At 47.3% G+C, this 20,648-nt stretch overlaps 2 protein-coding genes across 5 annotated transcripts in view; one reads left to right on the top strand and one right to left on the bottom strand.

The window, feature by feature from the left end:
- Window positions 1–5,262, bottom strand: part of wdr43 (WD repeat domain 43) — a 50,787-nt gene extending 45,525 nt beyond the window's left edge. Inside the window, exon 1 of the mRNA XM_078206026.1 lies at window positions 5,029–5,262. Within this exon, the coding sequence (XP_078062152.1) occupies window positions 5,029–5,241 (213 nt within the window). The 5' untranslated portion in view covers window positions 5,242–5,262. The remainder of the gene's footprint in view (window positions 1–5,028) is intronic.
- A 7,663-nt stretch (window positions 5,263–12,925) lies between these two features.
- Window positions 12,926–20,648, top strand: part of LOC144488005 (tRNA (adenine(58)-N(1))-methyltransferase, mitochondrial-like) — a 43,167-nt gene continuing 35,444 nt past the window's right edge. For all 4 annotated transcript variants that reach the window (XR_013496505.1, XR_013496504.1, XM_078206023.1 and 1 more), the window contains exon 1: window positions 12,926–13,814. Coding sequence is in view for 2 of the 4 variants with exons in the window: in XM_078206023.1 (XP_078062149.1) it covers window positions 13,074–13,814 (741 nt within the window). In the remaining 2 variants the exon portion in view is untranslated. The remainder of the gene's footprint in view (window positions 13,815–20,648) is intronic.

Below are 20,648 nucleotides of genomic sequence, written 5' to 3'. Positions count from 1 at the left end.
CAAAGGTGTGCGGGTTAGGTTGATTGGCCATGCTAAATTGCCCCTTAAATGTCCCAGCATGTGTAGGGTAGAGGGATTAGCGGAGTAAATGTGTGGGGATAGGGCCTGGGGTGGGATTGTTGTTGGTGCAGACTCAATGGACTGAAAGGCCTCCTTCTGCACTGTAGGGTTTCCATGATTCTAAATAAAGAGCCACTTTGCTGCCTGCATCCTAACTCATAACGTGCCCCATTCATTCCTGTGCTCAATGGCCTTCATTATTTCCCAGCTCACCAGTGCCTCAATTTCAATTTTCAAGTTCAAATCCCTTGATGGCCTTGATTAAACTGTCCTAAAGATGGCTCACAGGAGCACAAACAGACAAGACATACTGAGACACAAAAATAAGATTGAGGTGACCTACAACTTGATCAGAGATAGATTTTAAGCAGCAGGTGTGTGGTGAGAAAGAAATTTACTTTATTTATTAGTGTCACAAGTCGGCTTACATTAACAAGTTACTGTGAAAATCCCCTAGTCGCCACACTCTGGCACCTGTTCAGGCACACAGAGAGAATTTAGCATGGCCAATGCACCTAACCAGCACATCTTTGGACTATGGGAGGAAACTGGAGCACCCGGAGGAAACCAACGCACACAGGGAGAACACGCAGACTCTGCACAGACAGTGACCCACACCAGGAACTGAACCAAGGTGCCCGATGCTGGGATGCAGCAATGCTAACCACTGTGCCACCGTGCCGGCCAAAAGAGAGAGGGAATTCTACTGGATCAGTAGCGAGACAGCTGAAGATAATGCTGTTAATGGTGAGGCCAGAATTATCTTCCCAATATCGTACTGTCCTCCAGCTCAGTGGGGTTGAAACATAGAAAATAGGTGTGTGAGTAGGCCATTTGGCCCATCAAGCTTGCACCACCATTCATAGAACCATAGAATCCCTACAGTGCAGGAGGTGGTATTCGGCCCATCAAGCCTGCACCGACCACAATCCCACCCATGCCCCATTCCCGTAACCCCTCACATTTACCCTGCTAATCCCCCTGACACTAGTGTTAATTTAGCATGGCGAATCAACATAACCCAATATGATGGTTGATCATGCACTTTCGGTATCCCGTCCCCGCTTTCTCTCCATAACCCCTGATCGCTTTAGCCACAAGGGCTACGTCCAATTACCTCTTGAACATATCTAACGAACTGCCCCCAACAGCTTTCTGTGGTAGAGAACTCCACAGGTTCATAACTCTGAGTGAATAAGTTCTTCCTCATCTCAGTCCCGAATGGCTTGCCCCTTATTCTTAGACTGTGACTCCGCGTTCTGCACTGCCCCAACATCAGGAACATCCTTCCCACATCTAACCTGCCCAGTCCCATCAGGATTTTATATGTTTCTATGAGATCCTCTCTCATTCTTCTAAATTCCAGTGAGTACAAGCCCAGTCGATCCAATCTCTCTTCATGTCAGTCCTGCCATTCCGGGAATCAGTCTGGTGAACCTTCGCTGGACTCCCTCAATAGCAACAATGTCCTTCCTCAGACTAGGAGACCAAAACGGCACAGGTATGGTCTCACCAAGGTCCTATATAACTAGTGAGACATCTTTACTCCTACACTCAAATCCTCTTGCTATGAAAGCCAGCATGCCATTAGCTTTCCTCACCGCCTGCTGTACCTACATGACCACCTTCAGTGACTGCTCCACCATGACACCCAAGTCATGTTGCATTTCCCCTTTTCCAAAACTGCCACCATTTAGATAGTCTTCCTTCTTGTTTTTGCCAAAGTGGATAACTTTGCATTTATCCACATTATATTGCATTTGCCAAGTATTTTCCCACTCAGTCAGCTTGTCCAGGTCACTCTGCAGCCTCTTAGCATCCTTCTCACAGCACACACTGACACCCAGCTCAGTGTCATCTGCAAATTTGGATATTACATTCAAATTCCTTTGTCAAAATCATTAATGCATATTGTGAACAGCAGGGGTCCCAGCACTGAACCTGCGGTACCCCACTAGTCATTGCCTGTCACTCTGAAAAAGGACCCGTTTATTCCCAATCTCTGCTTCCAGTCTGCCAGCCAGTTCTCTATCCACATCAATACATTCCCTTTAATTTTGCTCATGGTATTGAACTCATCTGATTCCAGTTGTAGATTTGACTGATAGAATCATAGAACACCCACAGTGCAGTGAGGCGCCATTTGGCCCATTGAGTCTGCACCGACAACAATTCCACCCAGGCCCTATCCCCGTAATCCCACGTATTTACCCTGTTAGGGGCAATTGAGCACGGCCAATCCACCTAACCGGATTTTTTGACTGTGGGAGGAAACTGGAGCACCCAGAGGAAAACCACTCAGACACAGGGAGAACGTGCAAACTCCAGACTCCTGGCCTGTCTTCCAGTTTCTACCTTCAATAAAGTTGAGGTCACCCAACAGATTCTCTTCCCACTCCTGCAGTGTTATCTCTGGTGTCTGCCACGGATTTACCCTTGATCCCCTTCTATTTCTCCCACAGATTGCCCCTTGATGACATTATCCGAAAGAGTCCGTTTTTCTGCGTACACTGATGGCATCCGACCTTGCCACCAGCTCTCTCTCCTCTCCGCTGTCTCTAAATTGTCAGACTGTCCAGCATCGAATACTGGATGAAAAATTTCATCTAACTGAAGAATCTATTGTCTTCACTAAGCCAAAAGCCCTTTCCCCTATTCACGGGTTCCATTCCCCTCTTCTCTTGGCATCACTCAAAGGCTGAACCAGACTGTCTGCAACCTTGGTGGGATATCTGACCCAAAGATGAATTTCCAGTCACACTTTCACTAGAACCGCCTATTTCTACCTCCACAGCATCACCAAACTCCACCCCTGCCTCAGACCATACGCTGCTGAAATCCTCGAGGTCTTCCATTTCTAGATTTGACTGCTGGCCTGTCTCCCAGTTTCAAACTTCTGTAAAGTTAAGCTCTCCCAAAACTCTAGCTGCCCAAATCCTAACTTGCACTAGATCTCATTTATCTGTACACTTGCTGACCTGTTTAGCCAGGTCTTGCTTTTAAAATTCTCATCAAATCCCTCCATGGCCTCAGCTCTCTATCTCTAATTTCCTTCTACACTACCACCTCCAGAGAGACCTGTAGTTTTCCAATTTAACATGCCCAATTTTATTTCACTCCCATCACTGATGACCCTTAGCTCTAAAACCTCCCCAAGATACTACTAAAAAGCTAGATCTTGGACCAAGCTTTGAGACATCTAACTCAATATCTCATGACTTTGTGCCAAATTTTGTCTGTTAACACTCCTGTGAAGCGCCTTGGAAAATTTCAATATGTCATATTGTAGGGTTAGAGATTAATGAACTACGGGCTGGAAAGACTAAGGAGGATTTAAACAAGATAATTTTTAATTTGAATTGTTGGCAGACCAGAAGCCAATGAGTCAGAAAACACAGAAAAGGTGAACAAAATACTGCTAGACTGGAGGCAAGTAGCAATATTTTGGATAAGCCCAAGTTTAGAGAGGTTGAAGATGAGAGAACAGCCCAGAACAGACGAAGAGTTTAGTCTAAAGATCTCAAAATATGGGTGTAGGTTTCAGCAGCATTAGTCATGAAGAATGTATGCAGCTAGAAGCTCATTATCAAATATACTTTTTTTGAGCTGAGAAAAAATGTCAGATCTGAAACATTGTCTTTTTCTCTTTTTACACATGTTCTAAGATTGTGTAATGCCAACATTTTCTGCTTTTATTTCAGATTTCCGACATCACTTTTGCTTTCTTATATTTTTATTTTAGCTTTAAAACTAGCGCTTAACATTCACAGCTTAAAGTTTAATTATTAATGTCAGAAGTAGCTTTACATTAACACTGCAACAAAGTTACTGTGAAAATCCCCTAGTCGCCACACTCTGGCGCCTGTTCGGGTTGACTCAGGGAGAATTTAGCATGGCCAATGCACCTAACCAGCATGTCTTTCGGACTGTGGGAGGAAACCGGAGCAGTTGGAGAAAACCCACACAGACATGGGGAGAACGTGCAGACTCCACACAGTCACCCGAGGCTGGAATCAAACCCGGGTCCCTGGTCCTGTGAAGCAACAGTACTAACCACTACGCCACCATGTTGCCCCTTGCTTGTGGAAATAAGTGAAATATCCAGAGCCAGGTTTTCCTTGATGATGTTAAATTGGAGCTTGCAAATACAAAGAAACATTAAAATTATTAGAAAAAAATGTTAAAACTAGATGTAAATGTCCTCATAACATTATTTTCCCCAAATCTCCTTATTCGGACGATTGTCCCAAGCATTTTCTCTCAAATCTGAAGCAGGCGTGTTTAACGGGTAAACGTAGAGGGTGAAGGATGTGAACTTTCTTCCTCTGGCGGTCCTCACCTGGCATTTAAAGTCAGATTTCAGACAGTTTTTGGCTGGGGTGTGAGGGGAGACCGACCCTCGGATTGCTCACACCAACATTACTCCTAATATTAAAACACAAAGACCCTTCTCCCCCGACCCAAAAACTCACCAGATTGTAGCGGGCACCTATTAAAAAAAAACCTTCGACATGAACCAACGTGGAGAGAACGGGAGCTGGATTTCACTTTTAAATTTTAAAACTTGGACAGGGTTTTTTTTTTAAATTGTGGGGAAATTGTTGGATTTTCTCTGAGGGAAGAAAATAACCCGATTATTTGAGGGAAAGTAAACTCGAAGCGTGGCGGCGGCCTCCCCTCCCGCCCCGGACTCAGGGGCCCCTCGTGTGGGTTAGAGGCCGGACCCAGGGGTGTCGGGAGCCGCATGTGGAGGGAGAGACATCCCGAGGCCGCTCACTACCCCGCTCCCGCTCTGCTGGGCCCGCATCTGCTCCCCGTTGCCCCCTCCCCGGCTCCCCCCGCCGCTGCCCCCTCCCCGGCTCCCCCCGCCGCTGCCCCCTCCCCGGCTCCCCCCGCCGCTGCCCCCTCCCCGGCTCCCCCCCGCTGCTGCCGACGCTGACTAGGCCGCAGCCGGAGCCTGGCACTCACCTGACGGAGGCGCCGCGGGGGAGCCCACGACAAGCAGCTGCAAGTGGCGCTCAGGTGCGAGGAAGGCACGTACTCGTGCCTCAGGCCCCCACCTTGCGTGTTCCACAGGCGGATGCGGCCGTCCGCCCCGGCCGCCGCCAAACATCGGCCGGACCCCGGGGAGAAGGCGCAGCCCCCGCCGCTGCTCTCCGCTCCGCCACCAACCGCCGCCATGCTGCCCCTGGACACGTGGTGGCGAATGCGCAGGCGCGGCGCTGCTGGGGAAGGGCGGGGCCGCCGCATGTCAATCAGCCGCGGGGGCGGGGCACCGGCTGTCAGTCAGCATAGGGGCGGGGCATCGGCTGTCAATCAGAAGAGGTGGCGGGGCCGCCACATGTCAATCAGTAGAGGAGACGGGGCACCGACTGTCAATCAGCAGAGGAGCGGAGCGAGGCTGGGTGACAGACACACACCCTTCCAACACACAGGCCACTCGGCCCTTCCAACCTGCCCCACCATTCAAAGTTTAAAGTTTATTTATTAGTAACAAATAGACTTACATTAATAATGCAATGAAAATACTGTGAAAACCTCCGAGTCACCACACTCCGGTGCCTGTTCGGGTACACTGAGGGAGAATTTAACACAGCCAATGCACTGAACCAGCACGTCTTTCAGACTGTAGGAGGAAACCCACGCAGACACGGGGAGAACATGCAGACGCCGCACAGACAGTGATCCAAGCTCGGGGATCGAACCCAGGTCCCTGGCACTGTGAGGCAGCAGTGCTAACCACTGTGCCACCGTGCTCAACATGATCATGGCTAAACTTCTACCTTTACTCCATACTCCTGTATTCTCCCAAACCGATTGATGCCTTAAAAATCTATCTACTTCCTTCTTAAATGTAATCAGTGACTAGGTTTCTGTGAATTGAATATAATTGATTTATTATTGTCACATGTATTGGGATACAGTGAAATGTGTTGGGGGGAACTTTCCTCTCCAACCCACCACGGGAATCGTAGTGGGCTGGGGGGTGGGGGGGGGGTGGGTGGGACCGTGCAAAGATCTGTTGGCCTTGGGCAGGACTTTCCTTTTTTGGGGTGAACACGGTCAGAAAATCCCGCCCATTGTCTCTTGGACCCTATACAGGCAAAACATACCATTCATAGAGTACAGAGGGGAGAAGGAACGGAGAGAGTGCAGAATGTAGTGTTGCACTTACAGATAAGGTGTAGAGAAAGATTACCTTCATATGAAGTAGGTCCATTCAAAAGTCCAATGGCAGCAGGGAAGAAGCTGTTCTTGAGTCGGTTGGTACATATGGTTTCAAATTCCACAGGTTCACCATCCTCTGAGTGTAGAGGCTTCTCCTCATCTCAGTTCTAAATGGTCTATCCCATATCCTGAGACCATGACCCCTTGTTCTAGATCCCCCACTGTCAGGTGGGCCAGCATCCCTGCATCCAGATGTCCAGCTTTGTCAGAATTGTATACGTTTTTAAACTCCAGTGAATATAGGCCTAGTCGACCCAATCTCTCCTCATACGATAATCCCACAATCCCAGGAATCAGTCTGGTGAATCTTTGCTGCACTTTTTTTATTTGTTCATGGGATATGGCCAGCATTTATTGCTTATCCCTGAGGACACTTAAGAGTCAAGCACAAGGCCCTTCTTAAATTCAAACACTTTGACCAAGCTTTTGGTTATCCCCTACCTAATATCTCTTTATGTGGTTCAGTGGGAGAGCCACGGTGGCATAGTGGTTAGCACTGCTGCTCACAGCACCAGGGACCCGGGTTCAATTCCTGGCTTGGGTCCTTGTCTGTGTGGAGTCTACACGTTCTCCCCATGTCTGTGTGGGTTTCTTCCAGGTGCTCCAGTTTCCTTCCACAATCCAAAAGACATGCTGGTTAGGTGCATTGGCCATAGTAACTTCTCCTGCGGTGTACCTGAACAGGTGTCAGAGTGTGGCAACTAAGGGTCTTTCACAGTAACTTTATTGCGGTGTTAATGTAAGCCTAATTGTGATGCTAAAAAAATAAACTTACAAGTGTCACATTTTGTCTTATAATGTTCTTGTGAAGCACCTCGGGTCATTTCACTACATTATAGGCACTATATAATTTGATTTGATTTGATTTATTATTGTCACGTGTATTGTTTCTTGCGCGCTATACAGACAAAGCATACCATTCATAGAGAAGGAAATGAGAGAGTGCAGAATGTAGTGTTACAGTCATAGCTAGGGTGTAGCGAAAGGTCAACTTAATGCGAGATAAGTCCATTCAGAAGTCTGACAACAGCAGGGAAGAAGCTGTCCTTGAGTCGGTTGATACGTGACCTCAAACTTTTGTATCTTTTTCCTAACGGAAGAAGGTGGAAGAGAGAATGTCTGGGGTGCGTGGGGTCATTAACTATGCTGACTGCTTTGGCGAGGCAGCGGGAAATGTAGACAGAGTCAATGGATGGGAGGCTGGTTTGCGTGATGGATTGAGCTACATTCACGACCAATTGTAGTTTCTTGCGGTCTTGGGCAGAGCAGGAGCCATACCAAACTGTGATACAACCAGAAAGAATGCTTTCTACGGTGCATCTGTAAAATTTGGTGAGAGTCGTAGCTGACATGCCAAATTTCCTTAGTCTTCTGAAAAAGTAGATATAAATTGTTGTAAGTAAAAAAGCCATAAAATGGTAACTGGAAGGACAGTGAACCTAAATTTGTCCAAGTTGTTGCTTAGAGTCGGCATTTAAGAAGAAAGAACATAAAAGTGCAGAGAAATGGGATTAATTGGCTCGAATCGAATAGCTCGCCACCCCTCAATCAAAACCACTACATTCTTCCAGAGTCAAAAACACCACCCACCATCATTACCTGTTGCATCCTGCCACTGAGTCAATTTTAGATTTAACATGCTGTTTCCCATGGATCCTCTGAGCTTTTAATTTTCTGATCAAGCTGCCATGTGGGACCTTGCCAAAAACTTCGTAAAACCTACATAGATTACATCAAACATGCCTTCATCGACTCTTCTTTGGAGATAGTGACCACAATTCGGTGTCTTTTGTTATTGCAATGGAGAGGGATAGGGCCGGACGGCAGGGCAAGGCTTACAATTGGGGGAGAGGTAATTATGATGCGATTAGGCAAGAATTAGGGGGCATAAGATGGGAACAGAAACTGTCAGGGAAAGGCACTGATGAAAAGTGGAACTTTTTCAAGGAACAAATACTGGGTGTCCTTGATAGGTATGTCCCTGTCAGGCAGGGAGGAAATGGCCGAGTGAGGGAACCGTGGTTCACAAAAGAGGTGGAATGTCTTGTGAAAAGGAAGAGGGAAGCTTATGTAGGGATGAGGAAACAAGGTTCAGATGGCTCGACTGAGGGTTACAAGTTAGCAAGGAACGAGCTGAAAAAGGGGCTGAGGAGAGCTAGGAGGGGACATGAGAAGTCCTTGGCGGGTCGGATCAAGGAAAACCCCAAGGCTTTTTACTCTTATGTGAGGAATAAAAGAATGACCAGGGTGAAGTTAGGGTCGGTCAAGGACAGTGGTGGGAACTTGTGTATGGAATCAGTAGAGATAGGCGAGGTGATGAATGAATACTTTTCTTCAGTGTTCACCAAGGAGAGGGGCCATGTTTTTCAGGAAGAGAAGGTGTTACAGGCTAATAGGCTGGAGGAAATAGATGTTCGGAGGGAGGATGTCTTGGCAGTTTTGAATAAACTGAAGGTCGATAAGTCCCCTGGGCCTGATGAAATGTATCCTAGGATTCTTTGGGAGGCGAGGGATGAGATTGCAGAGCCTTTGGCTTTGATCTTTGGGTCCTCGCTGTCCACGGGGATGGTGCCAGAGGACTGGAGAGTGGCAAATGTTGTTCCTCTGTTTAAGAAAGGGAATAGAAATGACCCTGGTAATTATAGACCGGTTAGTCTGACTTCGGTGGTTGGTAAATTGATGGAAAAGGTCCTTAGGGATGGGATTTACGACCATTTAGAAAGATGCGGATTAATCCGGGATAGTCAGCACGGATTTGTGAAGGGCAAATCGTGCCTCACAAATTTGATAGAATTTTTTGAGGAGGTAACTAGGTGTGTTGATGAAGGTAGGGCGGTTGATGTCATATACATGGATTTTAGTAAGGCGTTTGATAAGGTCCCCCATGGTCGGCTTATGATGAAAGTAAGGAGGTGTGGGATAGAGGGAAAGTTGGCCGATTGGATAGGTAACTGGCTATCTGATCGAAGACAGAGGGTGGTGGTGGATGGAAAATTTTCGGACTGGAGGCAGGTTGCTAGCGGAGTGCCGCAGGGATCGGTGCTTGGTCCTCTGCTCTTTGTGATTTTTATTAATGACTTAGAGGAAGGGGCTGAAGGGTGGATCAGTAAATTTGCTGATGACACCAAGATTGGTGGAGTAGTGGATGAGGTGGAGGGGTGTTGTAGGCTGCAAAGAGACATAGATAGGATGCAAAGCTGGGCTGAAAAATGGCAAATGGAGTTTAACCCTGATAAATGTGAGGTGATTCATTTTGGTCGGACAAATTTAAATGTGGATTACAGGGTCAAAGGTAGGGTTCTGAAGACTGTGGAGGAACAGAGAGATCTTGGGGTCCATATCCACAGATCTCTAAAGGTTGCCACTCAAGTGGATAGAGCTGTGAAGAAGGCATATAGTGTGTTAGCTTTTATTAACAGGGAGTTGGAGTTTAAGAGCCGTGGGGTTATGCTGCAACTGTACAGGACCTTGGTGAGACCGCATTTGGAATATTGCGTGCAGTTCTGGTCACCTCACTATAAGAAGGATGTGGAAGCGCTGGAGAGAGTGCAGAGGAGATTTACCAGGATGCTGCCTGGTTTGGAGTGTCGGTCTTATGAGGAAAGGTTGAGGGAGCTGGGGCTGTTCTCTCTGGAGCGGAGGAGATTGAGGGGAGACTTAATAGAGGTTTATAAAATGATGAAGGGGATAGATCGAGTGAACGTTCAAAGACTATTTCCTCGGGTGGATGGAGCTATTACAAGGGGGCATAACTATAGGGTTCATGGTGGGAGATATAGGAAGGATATCAGAGGTAGGTTCTTCACGCAGAGAGTGGTTGGGGTGTGGAATGGACTGCCTGCAGTGATAGTGGAGTCAGACACTTTAGGAACATTTAAGCGGTTATTGGATAGGCACATGGAGCACACCAGGATGGTAGGGAGTGGGATAGCTTGATCTTGGTTTCAGATGAAGGTGACACAACATCGTGGGCCGAAGGGCCTGTTCTGTGCTGTACTGTTCTATGTTCTATGTTCTTCTTGTTATTTCCTAGAAAGTCAATGAATTCCAGGATATTAGTGAAGCAGGGGAACATGGAGGGGACAATGATGTTTCCACAATAATGTCCCTCTCCTGTATAGTAGTGGATGTTGTTATGAGTGTGAGATGTTGTGTTGTAAACTGCCTCTTTTAATTCAAGGTAAAATGGAGCTCCTACTCATTTTGCCCAGTGATAAGCTGATGTGACCTGGTTGCCATGGGGACCCGGAACCCAGGCCAAATCCTATTGAAACCCAAGTGCCATCTTTCACACCTGGACACAAAAAAAAGAGCAGCTGATTTTGGGAACACTATAGACTCTCATATTTACTGACTCAGAGAGAGATAATCCTGGAAAGCGAAACAGAATAACAGCAGCTTTTGTGGTCAACAGGAGAAATTGCTGTTCTCTGTTAACCACCAGGCAGAATGCTGGTGGGAGCTCAGCCTCTGATTGAAGAAATAGAAACTACAGAGATCTAGGGATATTGGTAGATTGGAAGATATTGGAAGGGCAGCATAGTGACACAGTGGTTAGCACTGTTGCCTCACAGCGTCAGAAACTTAGGTTTGATTCTGGCCTTGGGTGACTGTGTGGAATTCTCCCTGTGTTTGCGTGGGTTTCCTCTGGGTGCTCTGGTTTCCACCTATGGTCCAAAGATGTGCAGGTTAGGTGGATTGGCCATACTAAATTGCCCCTTATAGTCCCAAGATGTGTAGGTTAGATGGATTAGCCATGGTAAATGTGTGAGGTTACGTCGATAGGGCAGAGAAGCGGGCCTGGGTAAGATACTCTGTTAGAGGGTTGATGCAGGCTCGATGGGCCAAATGGCCTCCTTCTGTACTGCAGGAATTCTATGATTTGTGGAATTTCTGTTATTTTCAAGGAAGAAAGCATCATAAAGGACTATTATGTCCTCAGGATCTTGCAAAGCACTTCAAAGCCACTTAATTAATTAAAAATATTACAGGCAAAGTACAGGAAAATTGTCCATCGACATAAAGGGGGGGGGGGTTAATCTGTTTAGTGGTATTGGTTGTGGGAGGAGTATTTGGCAGGAAGCTGGGGAACTCCCCTCCTCTTCTTCAAAAATGCCACGAGATATATTACATCCACCTGATCAAGGGCCCTGGTTTAAAATCACAGCTGAAATACTCTGGCAATACAAGACACTCCCAAAACTGCACTGCCTTAAGTGTCCAAGTCCCGGGACTTCATTCAATCATAGAGTGCAGGACAAGAGCCTTCGACCCATTGTCCCAGCATCAGCTCTTCAAAAGAGAAATCCAGTTAGTGCCCATAGCCGTGTTATAAAAAATATTTTTGAAGATTATATCCAAATTGGGCATGGGCAGACAATCTTCTGTGTCAGGGTGGCACGGTGGCAGTGGTTAGCACTGCTGCCTCACAATGCCAGGGACCCGGGTTCAATTCCAGCTTCGGGTCACTGCCTGTGTGGAGTCTACACATTCTCCCCGTGTCTGCATGGGTTTCCTCTGGGTGCTCCAGTTTCATCCCACACTTCAAAGATGTGCGGGTCAGGTGGATTGGCCATGGGAAATTGACCCTAGTGTCAGGGAAATTAGCAGGGTAAATATGTGGGGTTAGGGGATAGGGCCTGGGTGGGATTGTTGTCGGTGAAGGCTTTTCCACTCTCCTCTGCCTTGCACTGCCCAGAGTATTGTGGAAGTGGAGCCAGATTGAGGGCCTCAAGTGGACAATAATTGACCACTTACAGGTCTCAATAGGCCGAAGGGCAGCTAGTATAGTGGGCATCTTACCCACCATCTCCCCGACCCTCCCAACTCACAGGGACCGGGCAAGGAGAGGGTGTGTGAGGGATTGCATGCCAAAATGGGAAGCTGTGATATTTGGCCCCTAGTCACTGGTGGGACCAGAGCCCACACCTTTTTTAAAATTTAAATACTTTGAAATTCTTAATGTCAGCTTATCTCAATTGAAAGCACTCCTGTTTCTATCGGATTTAAATCCTGCTGATCTATAGAAGCAGGAGTGCTTTCAACTCTGATAAGCTGACATTAAGAATTTCAAAGCAATTTAGATTAACAAAAATGGTACAGATGGCACGGTGGCACAGTGGTTAGCACTGCTACCTTACAGCGTCAGGGACCTGGGTTCAATTCCCGGCTTGGGTCACTGTCTGTGTGGAGTCTGCATGTTCTCCCCGTGTCTGCGTCGGTTTCCTCCGGTTTCCTCCCACAGTCTGAAAGACGTGTTGGATAGGTGCATTGGCCGTGCTAAATTGTCCTTCAGTGTACCCGAACATTGTGGCGAATACGGGATTTTCACAGTAAATTCATTGCAGTGTTAATGTAAGCCTACCCATGACACTAAATAAAAGCTTTTAAACTTTAAAAATATGGACAGAGTTGCAGGGTGACACAGATGTGTGGGGTGTGTGGGGTGTGGGGGGTGGGGGGGGGGCGCGCAGCTGGGTGTATGTGTATGGGGTCAGCTGAATAAAGACAGCTCCTTTCTGCATAGCCTGTCTACATGCACACTAAACTCTCCACGTGTCTCCCTCTACACACAGGGGAATGGAGCTGGTCGCTTTCTTATGATGTTGCCGTGTTGAGGAGGAGCTTTGTAAGCGTCTGCTTCCTGCCTGCAAGAAGCAGAGAGAGGTAGGGGATGAAGGTCTTATTCTCCCAGCAGCAGTGACAGTGCAGAGACTCTGGGTTATAATGTAACAGAGAGTAGCTGCCTTTCACTGCGGGGAGAAGCTGCGCTGTGAGGCAGGAAGATGCTGCGCTGTGTGCGAACCCTGTGGCACAGTGCAGACAAGTGCCTGCCCCGGGCACAAGCTAAACGCTGTTCCCCTCCTCTGTGCCTCGGTGCCGGGCTAACCTGCAGCAGGCGCCCGCTAACGCTCAGCTCCATCCCTCCCAGCCCAGGGGGTGGAGATGAAGGGGACAGGGAAGGATCCGAGCCGGGACTAGAGGAGGGAACTGGCCAGGGTCATCCAAGATTGGCACCCACCCCACCCTGGCCCCTGCCACCCAGGAGACGCTCCCTGTCACCCCTGGAACGGGTCAGCCGCCTGATCCCCCACCAGATGTTGTCCCAGGAGGTGTTGCAGCAGCTGGAGCAGGAATCTGGGGGTTACGACGCAGTGTCTGTCCCCACAGGGTCGCCTGCAGCCCCTGGGGGAAGCTGGCACCTGGGCCAGGAGGAGGACTATGGCCAGGGGGTGACCGCCTCCCAGCCGGAACCCCCAACCGAAGAGGTGCCCTTCAAAATTGGGGACGTGGTGCTGGTGGAGTTCCGCAGGAGGCGTCGCTTGGAGATGCGAAAGATGTTCAGTTTGGTGGCGGGTGGGAAGTTGCACAGTAAGTGGGGTACCCTTAGCCACCAGGAAGTACTGGGGAATCTCCCTGGCCAGGTATTCAAGACTTCCACTGGCTTTGAGTTTCTCATGAGAAGACCATCCCTGGAGGAGTTTGTGTTGTTGATGAAGAGGGGACCAGCCATTTCTTATCCAAAAGTATGAAGCGCTTTTATTATTACATTTTTAAAAACTCAGTTGTTCACCTGTAAAGATTCAATTATAAAAGATAGAAAACAAATCAGTTTTTGATTTGATTGATTATTGTCACATGTATTAGCATATAAGTATTGTTTCCTGCACACTATACAGACAAAGCATACCGTTCATAGAGAAGGAAAGGAGAGTGCAGAATGTAGTGTTACAGTCATAGCTAGGGTGTAGCGAAAAATCAACTTAATGCAAGGTAGGTCCATTCAAAAGTCTGACAGCAGCAGGGAAGAAGCTGTCCTTGAGTTGGTTGGTACGTGACCTCTAACCTTTGTATCTTTTGCCCGAAGGAAGAACGTGGAAGAGAGAATGTCCGGGGTGCGTGGGGTCCTTAATTATGCTGGCTGCTTTACCGAGGCAGCGGGAAGTGTAGACAGAGTCAATAGATGTGAGGCGTGATGGATTGGGCTACATTCACGACCCTTTGTAGTTCCTTGCGGTCTTGGGCAGAACAGGAGTCGTACCAAGCTGTGATACAACCAGAAAGAATGCTTTCTATGGTGCATCTGTAAAAGTTGGTGAGAGTCGTAGCGGACATGCCAAATTTCTTTAGTCTTCTGAGAAAGTTAGAGGCGTTGGTGGGCTTTCTTATCGATAGTGTTGGCACGTCACTGTCACTTTGACGTAAATGCTCATTTTCAACTTTTAAAATTTTGAAAATGAACAGGATTAAATCAGCACCCCACAATAAGAGTGATAATTGTTGGCCTCGCCTCTGAGAAAGGGTCAGTTTTACAGAATTATAATTCCCTGGAATTTAGCAGATTTGTCATTGTGTTCACAATGTTCAGGGAAACAAATATGGTGGATAGAGAGAATTTATTCCCCGCTGGTCAGTGAGTCTAGAATTCAGGGGCATAGGGCGGGATCTTATGGCCTTACTCGTCCCGAAACCATAAAATCCCGCCCAAGGTCAATGGACCTTTCCGTTGTCTGCTCCTCGCCCACTCCGATTCCCGTGGCAGGCGGGGGGCAGTAGAATTTTGGCCATCGTCTAAAAATTAGAGGCAGATCCTTCTGGGTTTTTTTAGCATGTGCCGTAATCACCAAGCCAGCGAAGCTCTCTGAGCTCTCTGCTAAATTTCCTTTTTATTCATTTGTGGGACATGGGCGTCGCTGGCTGGCCAGCATTTATTGCCCATCCCTAATTGCCCTTGTTCAATAGGCAGTCGTTGTGGCTCTGGAGTCACATGTAGGCCAGACCAGGTAAGAATGGCAGATTTCCTTCCCTAAAGGACATTTGTGAACCAGATGGATTTTTCCAACAATCGACAATGGTTTTATGGTCATTAGTAGATTCTTAATTCCAGATTTTTTTTATTGAATTCAAATTTCACCATCTGCTGTGGCGGGATTCGAACCCAGGTCCTCAGAACATTAGCTGAGTTTCTGGATTAATAGTCTAGCGACAATACCACTGTGCCATCGCCTCCCCTTTGTCGGGGGCAGTCTTGGGGTGCAACACAGAGGCAGTCCGGGTTCCCTGCAAGACCCCACTAGTGCCGCCAAAAGAGAAAATGCTGGAAAATCTCAGCAGGTCTGGCAGCATCTGTAAGGAGAGAAAAGAGCTGACGTTTCGAGTCCAGATGACCCTTTGTCAAAGCTAAAAGGCACAGAAAGTGGGAGATATTTATACTGCAGGGTGAGGGAATGAAAGATGAGTCATAGCCGGAGAAACAAGGGGAGAGAGAATAAAGGGTGTGAATGGGCAAACAGCAGAGAAGCTGTAAGCTGTGACAGATGAAGATGTAGTGGGCAGTGGGGGGAGCGCTGTGGAAAAGATGGGACAGGGGGAGAATGTAGAAAAGGGAAAGCGGGGGGAGAAAAGGTAAGGGAAGGGGGATGAAGTAGGGGGAAAGAGTTGGGGGGGGAAGAAAAATGAAGAAAGACAATAAAGAAATAAAAGGTAGAAATGGCGGCACGGTAGCACAGTGGTTAGCACTGCTGCTTCACAGCTCCAGGGACCTGGGGTCGATTTCCGGCTTGGATCACTATCTATGTGGAGTTTGCACATTCTCCTCGTGTCTGCGTGGGTTTCCTCCGGGTGCTCCGGTTTCCTCCCACAGTCCAAAGATGTGCGGGTTAGGTTGATTGGCCATGATAAAACTGCCCCTTAGTGTCCTGAGATGCGTAGGTTAGAGGGATTAGTGGGTGGATATGGGGTAGGGCCTGGGTGGGATTGTGGTCAGTGCAGACTCGATGGGCCAAATGGCCTCTTTCTGCACTGTAGGGTTTCTGTGAGAACAGTAAAAAAATTAAATAAAATGAATGAACACAAAGGGAACCAAGGTGGGGTAGAGCAAATCATCTGAAGTTGTTAAATTCGATGTCCAGGAATGCCCACTTGTGCCGATTTTCTGTACAAAGGTCTTGGTCAGTGTGGAAACGGTTGAGGAGTGCCCAATGTTGACGTGGCAAATTGATGCCAGGTGGTCGGGCTGTGTGATCTGTGGTGAGGAAGTGGTTTTTAATGGTGGCATGTTCATTCTATTTCTGCTGCCATAAGGCCTCTGCTGTTCTTCCTTGGCAAAGTGGTCTTAGCCAAACTGGCGTGATTGGCAGGCGGATTGGTACGGTCCTTGTGTAGCGGCAGGCTTGGATGGATGTAAACCTTCTCCAGGAGCTTACTTGTGACAATCTCCCTCCTTATTTGAGGGAGTGGGATGTTGCTCAGGACTGGGAGCCAGGGGAGTTGAGCTGATAGCAAAGTACCCAAGGTGATACACATTGTAGTGTTGAGCTGGATATCTACGAGACTGGTGTGGGATGAGTTGTACCATACTGGTACACAGTGCTCTGCAGGCGAGTAGACGAAGACAAAAACTGAGGTATGAAATTAGGAAATGTTCCTTCACACAAAAGGTGCTGGAAGTTTGGAACTCTTCTGCAAATGGCAATTAATGCTAGGTCAATTGGTGGATTATTGTTAACTAAAAGTTTTAAAGGCAGGAGTATGGTGCAGTGTCGCAGATCAGACATGATCTCACTGAATAGTTGAACAGTTTTGAGGGGCTAGGTGGCCTACTCCTGTTCCCATGTTCCACTGAGAAGGACAGCTAAACTGCTCCCAGACCTTTGTCCACTCCAAAGATGTGCAGGTGAGGTGGATTGGCCGTGCTAAATTGCCCCTTAGTGCCCCAAGATGTGTAGGTTCGGGGGGTTAGCGAGGTAAATACTTGGGGTTGCGGAGAACAGGTCTGGGTGGAATTCCCCTCAGTGTCAGGGGGATTATGTGAGGTTACAAGGATAGGGCCTGGGTGGGATTGTTGTCGGTGCAGACTCGATGGACCGAATGGCCTCCTTCTGCACAGTAGGAATTCTCTGATTCTATGATCTGCCTGTAGAATATGTGTGTGATAGATAGTAAAAATGAGTTGGAGCTCCACAAGATTTCACTTTAGGCACTTTTTTATTGTCATGAGTCCCTTGAAGGGGAACAATGCTGAAATGGAGACTCCTGACCAAGTTATAGAGTCATAGAGCACAGAAACAGGCTCATCAGCCCACCATATCTATGCTAACCATCAAATACCAATCTGTACTAATCCTATTGACAAGCACTCTATCCACAGCCTACTATGTCTTGGCAATTTAAGTGCTCGTTCAGATGTTTCTTAAATGTTCACCTCTGGGTGAAAAAAAATTTCCTCAGATCCCCTCTAAACCACTTACACCTCACCTTTAACCTATGTCCTCTGCTCTTAGACACCTCTGCCACAGATTTACTCTATCTTTGTCTCTCAGAATTCTGTATACCTCTATCAGATCCACCCTCAGCCTCCTCTGCTCAAGGGAAAACAATCCCAGCCCATCCAGTCTCTCCTCATAGCTGAAACTTTCCATCCCAGGCAACATCCTGGTGAATCTCCTTTGCACCCTCTCCAGTGCAATCATGTCCTTCCAATAGTGTGGCAACTAGAACTGCAGATAATACTCCATCTGTGGCCTAACCAATGTTTTATAAAGTTTACCAAGAATACCAAGAATAGTTTACCAAGGAACTCTGTTCCTATATTCTATGCCTTAGCTAATGCAGGCAAGCATTCCGTATGCCTTCTTCACCATTCTATCCACCTGTGCTGCCACCTTCAGGGATCTGTGCACTTAGACACCAAGATCCCTTTGTTCCTCAATACTCCCCAGGGATTTACTGTTCATTTTGTATATCCTCCCCTTTTTAGACCTCTCAAAATTCATCACCTCACACTTACCAGGATTAAATTTCATCTGCCATTGCTCTACCCAATTTACCAACTGATCAGTATCAGTCTGTAGCCTAAGACTGTTCTCCTCACTATCAACAACACCACCAATTTTCATGTCATCTGCAAACTTACTAATTATACCTTCTACATTCACAACCAAGTTGTTACTGTATATAACAAACAGCAAGGGTCTCAGCATCGATTCCCTGTGGTACACTGCTGGTCAAAGGCTTCCAATCTCAAAAGCAGCCCTCCACCTTCACCCTTTTCATCCTATTAACAAGCCAATTTTGGATCCAAGTCCCATCAGTATCGAATAGAAACGTGGGGAAGTTTTGCTGCTGTTGTTGAGACCAAATCTGGAATGAGTGCAATTTTGATCCCCTTACTTGAGAAAGGATATAATTGCATTAGAGTTCAGGGAAGGTTCACTCAACTGATTCATGGGATGAAGGGGCTAACATATGAGGAAATGTTACATAAAAACATAGAAGATAGGAGCAGGAGGAGGCCATTTGGCCCTTTGAGCCTGCTCCGCCATTCATCACGATCATAGCTGTGATCTTAATAGCCTAATCCTGCTTTCCCCCCATAACCTTCGATCCCATTCGCCCCAAGTGCTATATCCAGTCGCCTCTTGAATACATTCAATGTTTTGGCATCAACTACTTCCTGTGGTAACGAATTCCACAGGCTCACCGCTCTTTGGGTGATGAAATGTCTCCTCGTCTCCGTCCTAAATGGTCTATCCTCAGACTGTGACCCCTGGTTCTGGATACCCCCAGCATCGAGAACATCCTTCCTGCATCTACCCTGTCTAGTCCTGCTAGATTTTATAAGTCTCTATGAAATCCCCCCTCACTCGGCTGAACTCCAGTGAAAACAATCCTAGCCTAGTCAATCTCTCCTCATACATCAGTTGGACAGTTTGGGCCTGTATCCATTGGAGTTTAGTAGACTGAGAGGTCACCTTACTGAAAGATATAAAATTCTGAGCGAACTTAACAGTGTGGATGCTGAGAGGTTGTTTCCCCTGATGGGAGCGACTAGAACCACAGTAAGGGGCACAGTTTAAAAATAAGAGCTTTCCCACTTAAGACATAGATTAAGAGAAATGTTTTCTCTCAGAGGGTCGTTCGTCTGTGGAATTCCCATCCCGAGAGAGCAGTGGAGGCAGGGTCATTGAATATTTTTAAGGCTGAGTGAGTTAGATTCCTGATTAAGAAGGGAGTCAAAGGGGGTAGACAGGAAAGTAGAGTTGAGGTCACAATCAGATCAGCCATGATTTTATCAAATGGCAGAGCAGGCTCGAGGGGCCGAATGGTCTACTTCCTGCTCCAAATCTATATGGTTGCATGGTACAGAGAAGCGCAGAAAACCTCCTCAGCCGTGAGATTGCTATCAGAAATCCAAAGTTAAAAATCAAATAGAAAAGCAAGAAATACTGAAATCAAGAGAGTCGTCCCAAAGAACAATATTTACAGAAATCTAGGCCTTATCCCCTAACCCCATGTATTTACGTCACTCATCCCCCTAACCTACGCATCCCAGGACACTAAGGGGCAATTTAGCATAGCCAATCCACCTAACCTGCGCATCTATGGAGTGTGGGAGGAAACTGGTGCACCCGGAGGAAACCCAGACATCAGAGAATGTGCAAACTCCACACAGAGTCACTCAAGGCCGGAATTGAACCCAGGCGGCACGGTGGCACAGTGGTTTGCACTGCGGCCTCATAGCGCTGGGGACCCGGGTTCGATTCCCGGCTTGGGTAACTGTATGGAGTCTGCACACTTTCCCCATGTCTGCGTGGGTTTCCTCCGGGTGCTCCGGTTTCCTCCCACACTCCATAGATGTGCAAGTTAGATGCATTGGCCACGCTAAATTCTCCCTCAGTGTACCCGAACAGGCACCAGATTGTGGCGACTCAGGGATTTCCACAGTAACTTCATTGCAGTGTGAATGTAAGCCTACTTGTGACACTAATAAATAAACCTAAGATCCCTGGTGCTGTGAGGCAGCAGTGCTAAGCACTGTGCCACCGTGCCACAAGAAATTTACAAATGTCTTCCAAAATTCCTACATTAAATAGCAAACAACCTCAAAGTGATTTTGGGTTTACTGATAGGAAAGTGAATTTATGGCTGAGAAGGACAGACAAGCTTCAGCTCAGCAGCAGAATGTTGTGGATGATTCTTTATTTCATGGGATGCAAACGTCGCTACCAAGGTCAGCATTTATTACCCATCCCTATTTTCCCCTTCAACTGAAGGGCTTGCTCATCCATTTCAGAGGGTAGCTCAGAGCCAACCAAGTTGTTGTGGCTCTAGTGTCTCATAAAGGCCAGACCAGGTAAGGGCGGCAGATTTCCTTCCTTAAAGGACATTTAGTGAACCAGGTGGGTTTTTCCGACAATCACTGATAGTTTCATGGTCACCGTTACTGAGAAAAGCTTTCAGTTCCAGATTTTATGAATTGAATTTAAATTCCACCAGTGGTCGTGGTGGGATTTGAACCCATGTCCCCAGATCATTAGCCTGGGCAGTTGCACCATTGCACCACTGTCTTCTCCTAATGA

The sequence above is a fragment of the Mustelus asterias genome, unplaced genomic scaffold, assembly GCF_964213995.1.
Source record: "Mustelus asterias unplaced genomic scaffold, sMusAst1.hap1.1 HAP1_SCAFFOLD_1197, whole genome shotgun sequence".
Lineage (NCBI taxonomy): Eukaryota > Metazoa > Chordata > Chondrichthyes > Carcharhiniformes > Triakidae > Mustelus > Mustelus asterias.
This window is presented reverse-complemented; position numbering and strand designations above follow the sequence as displayed.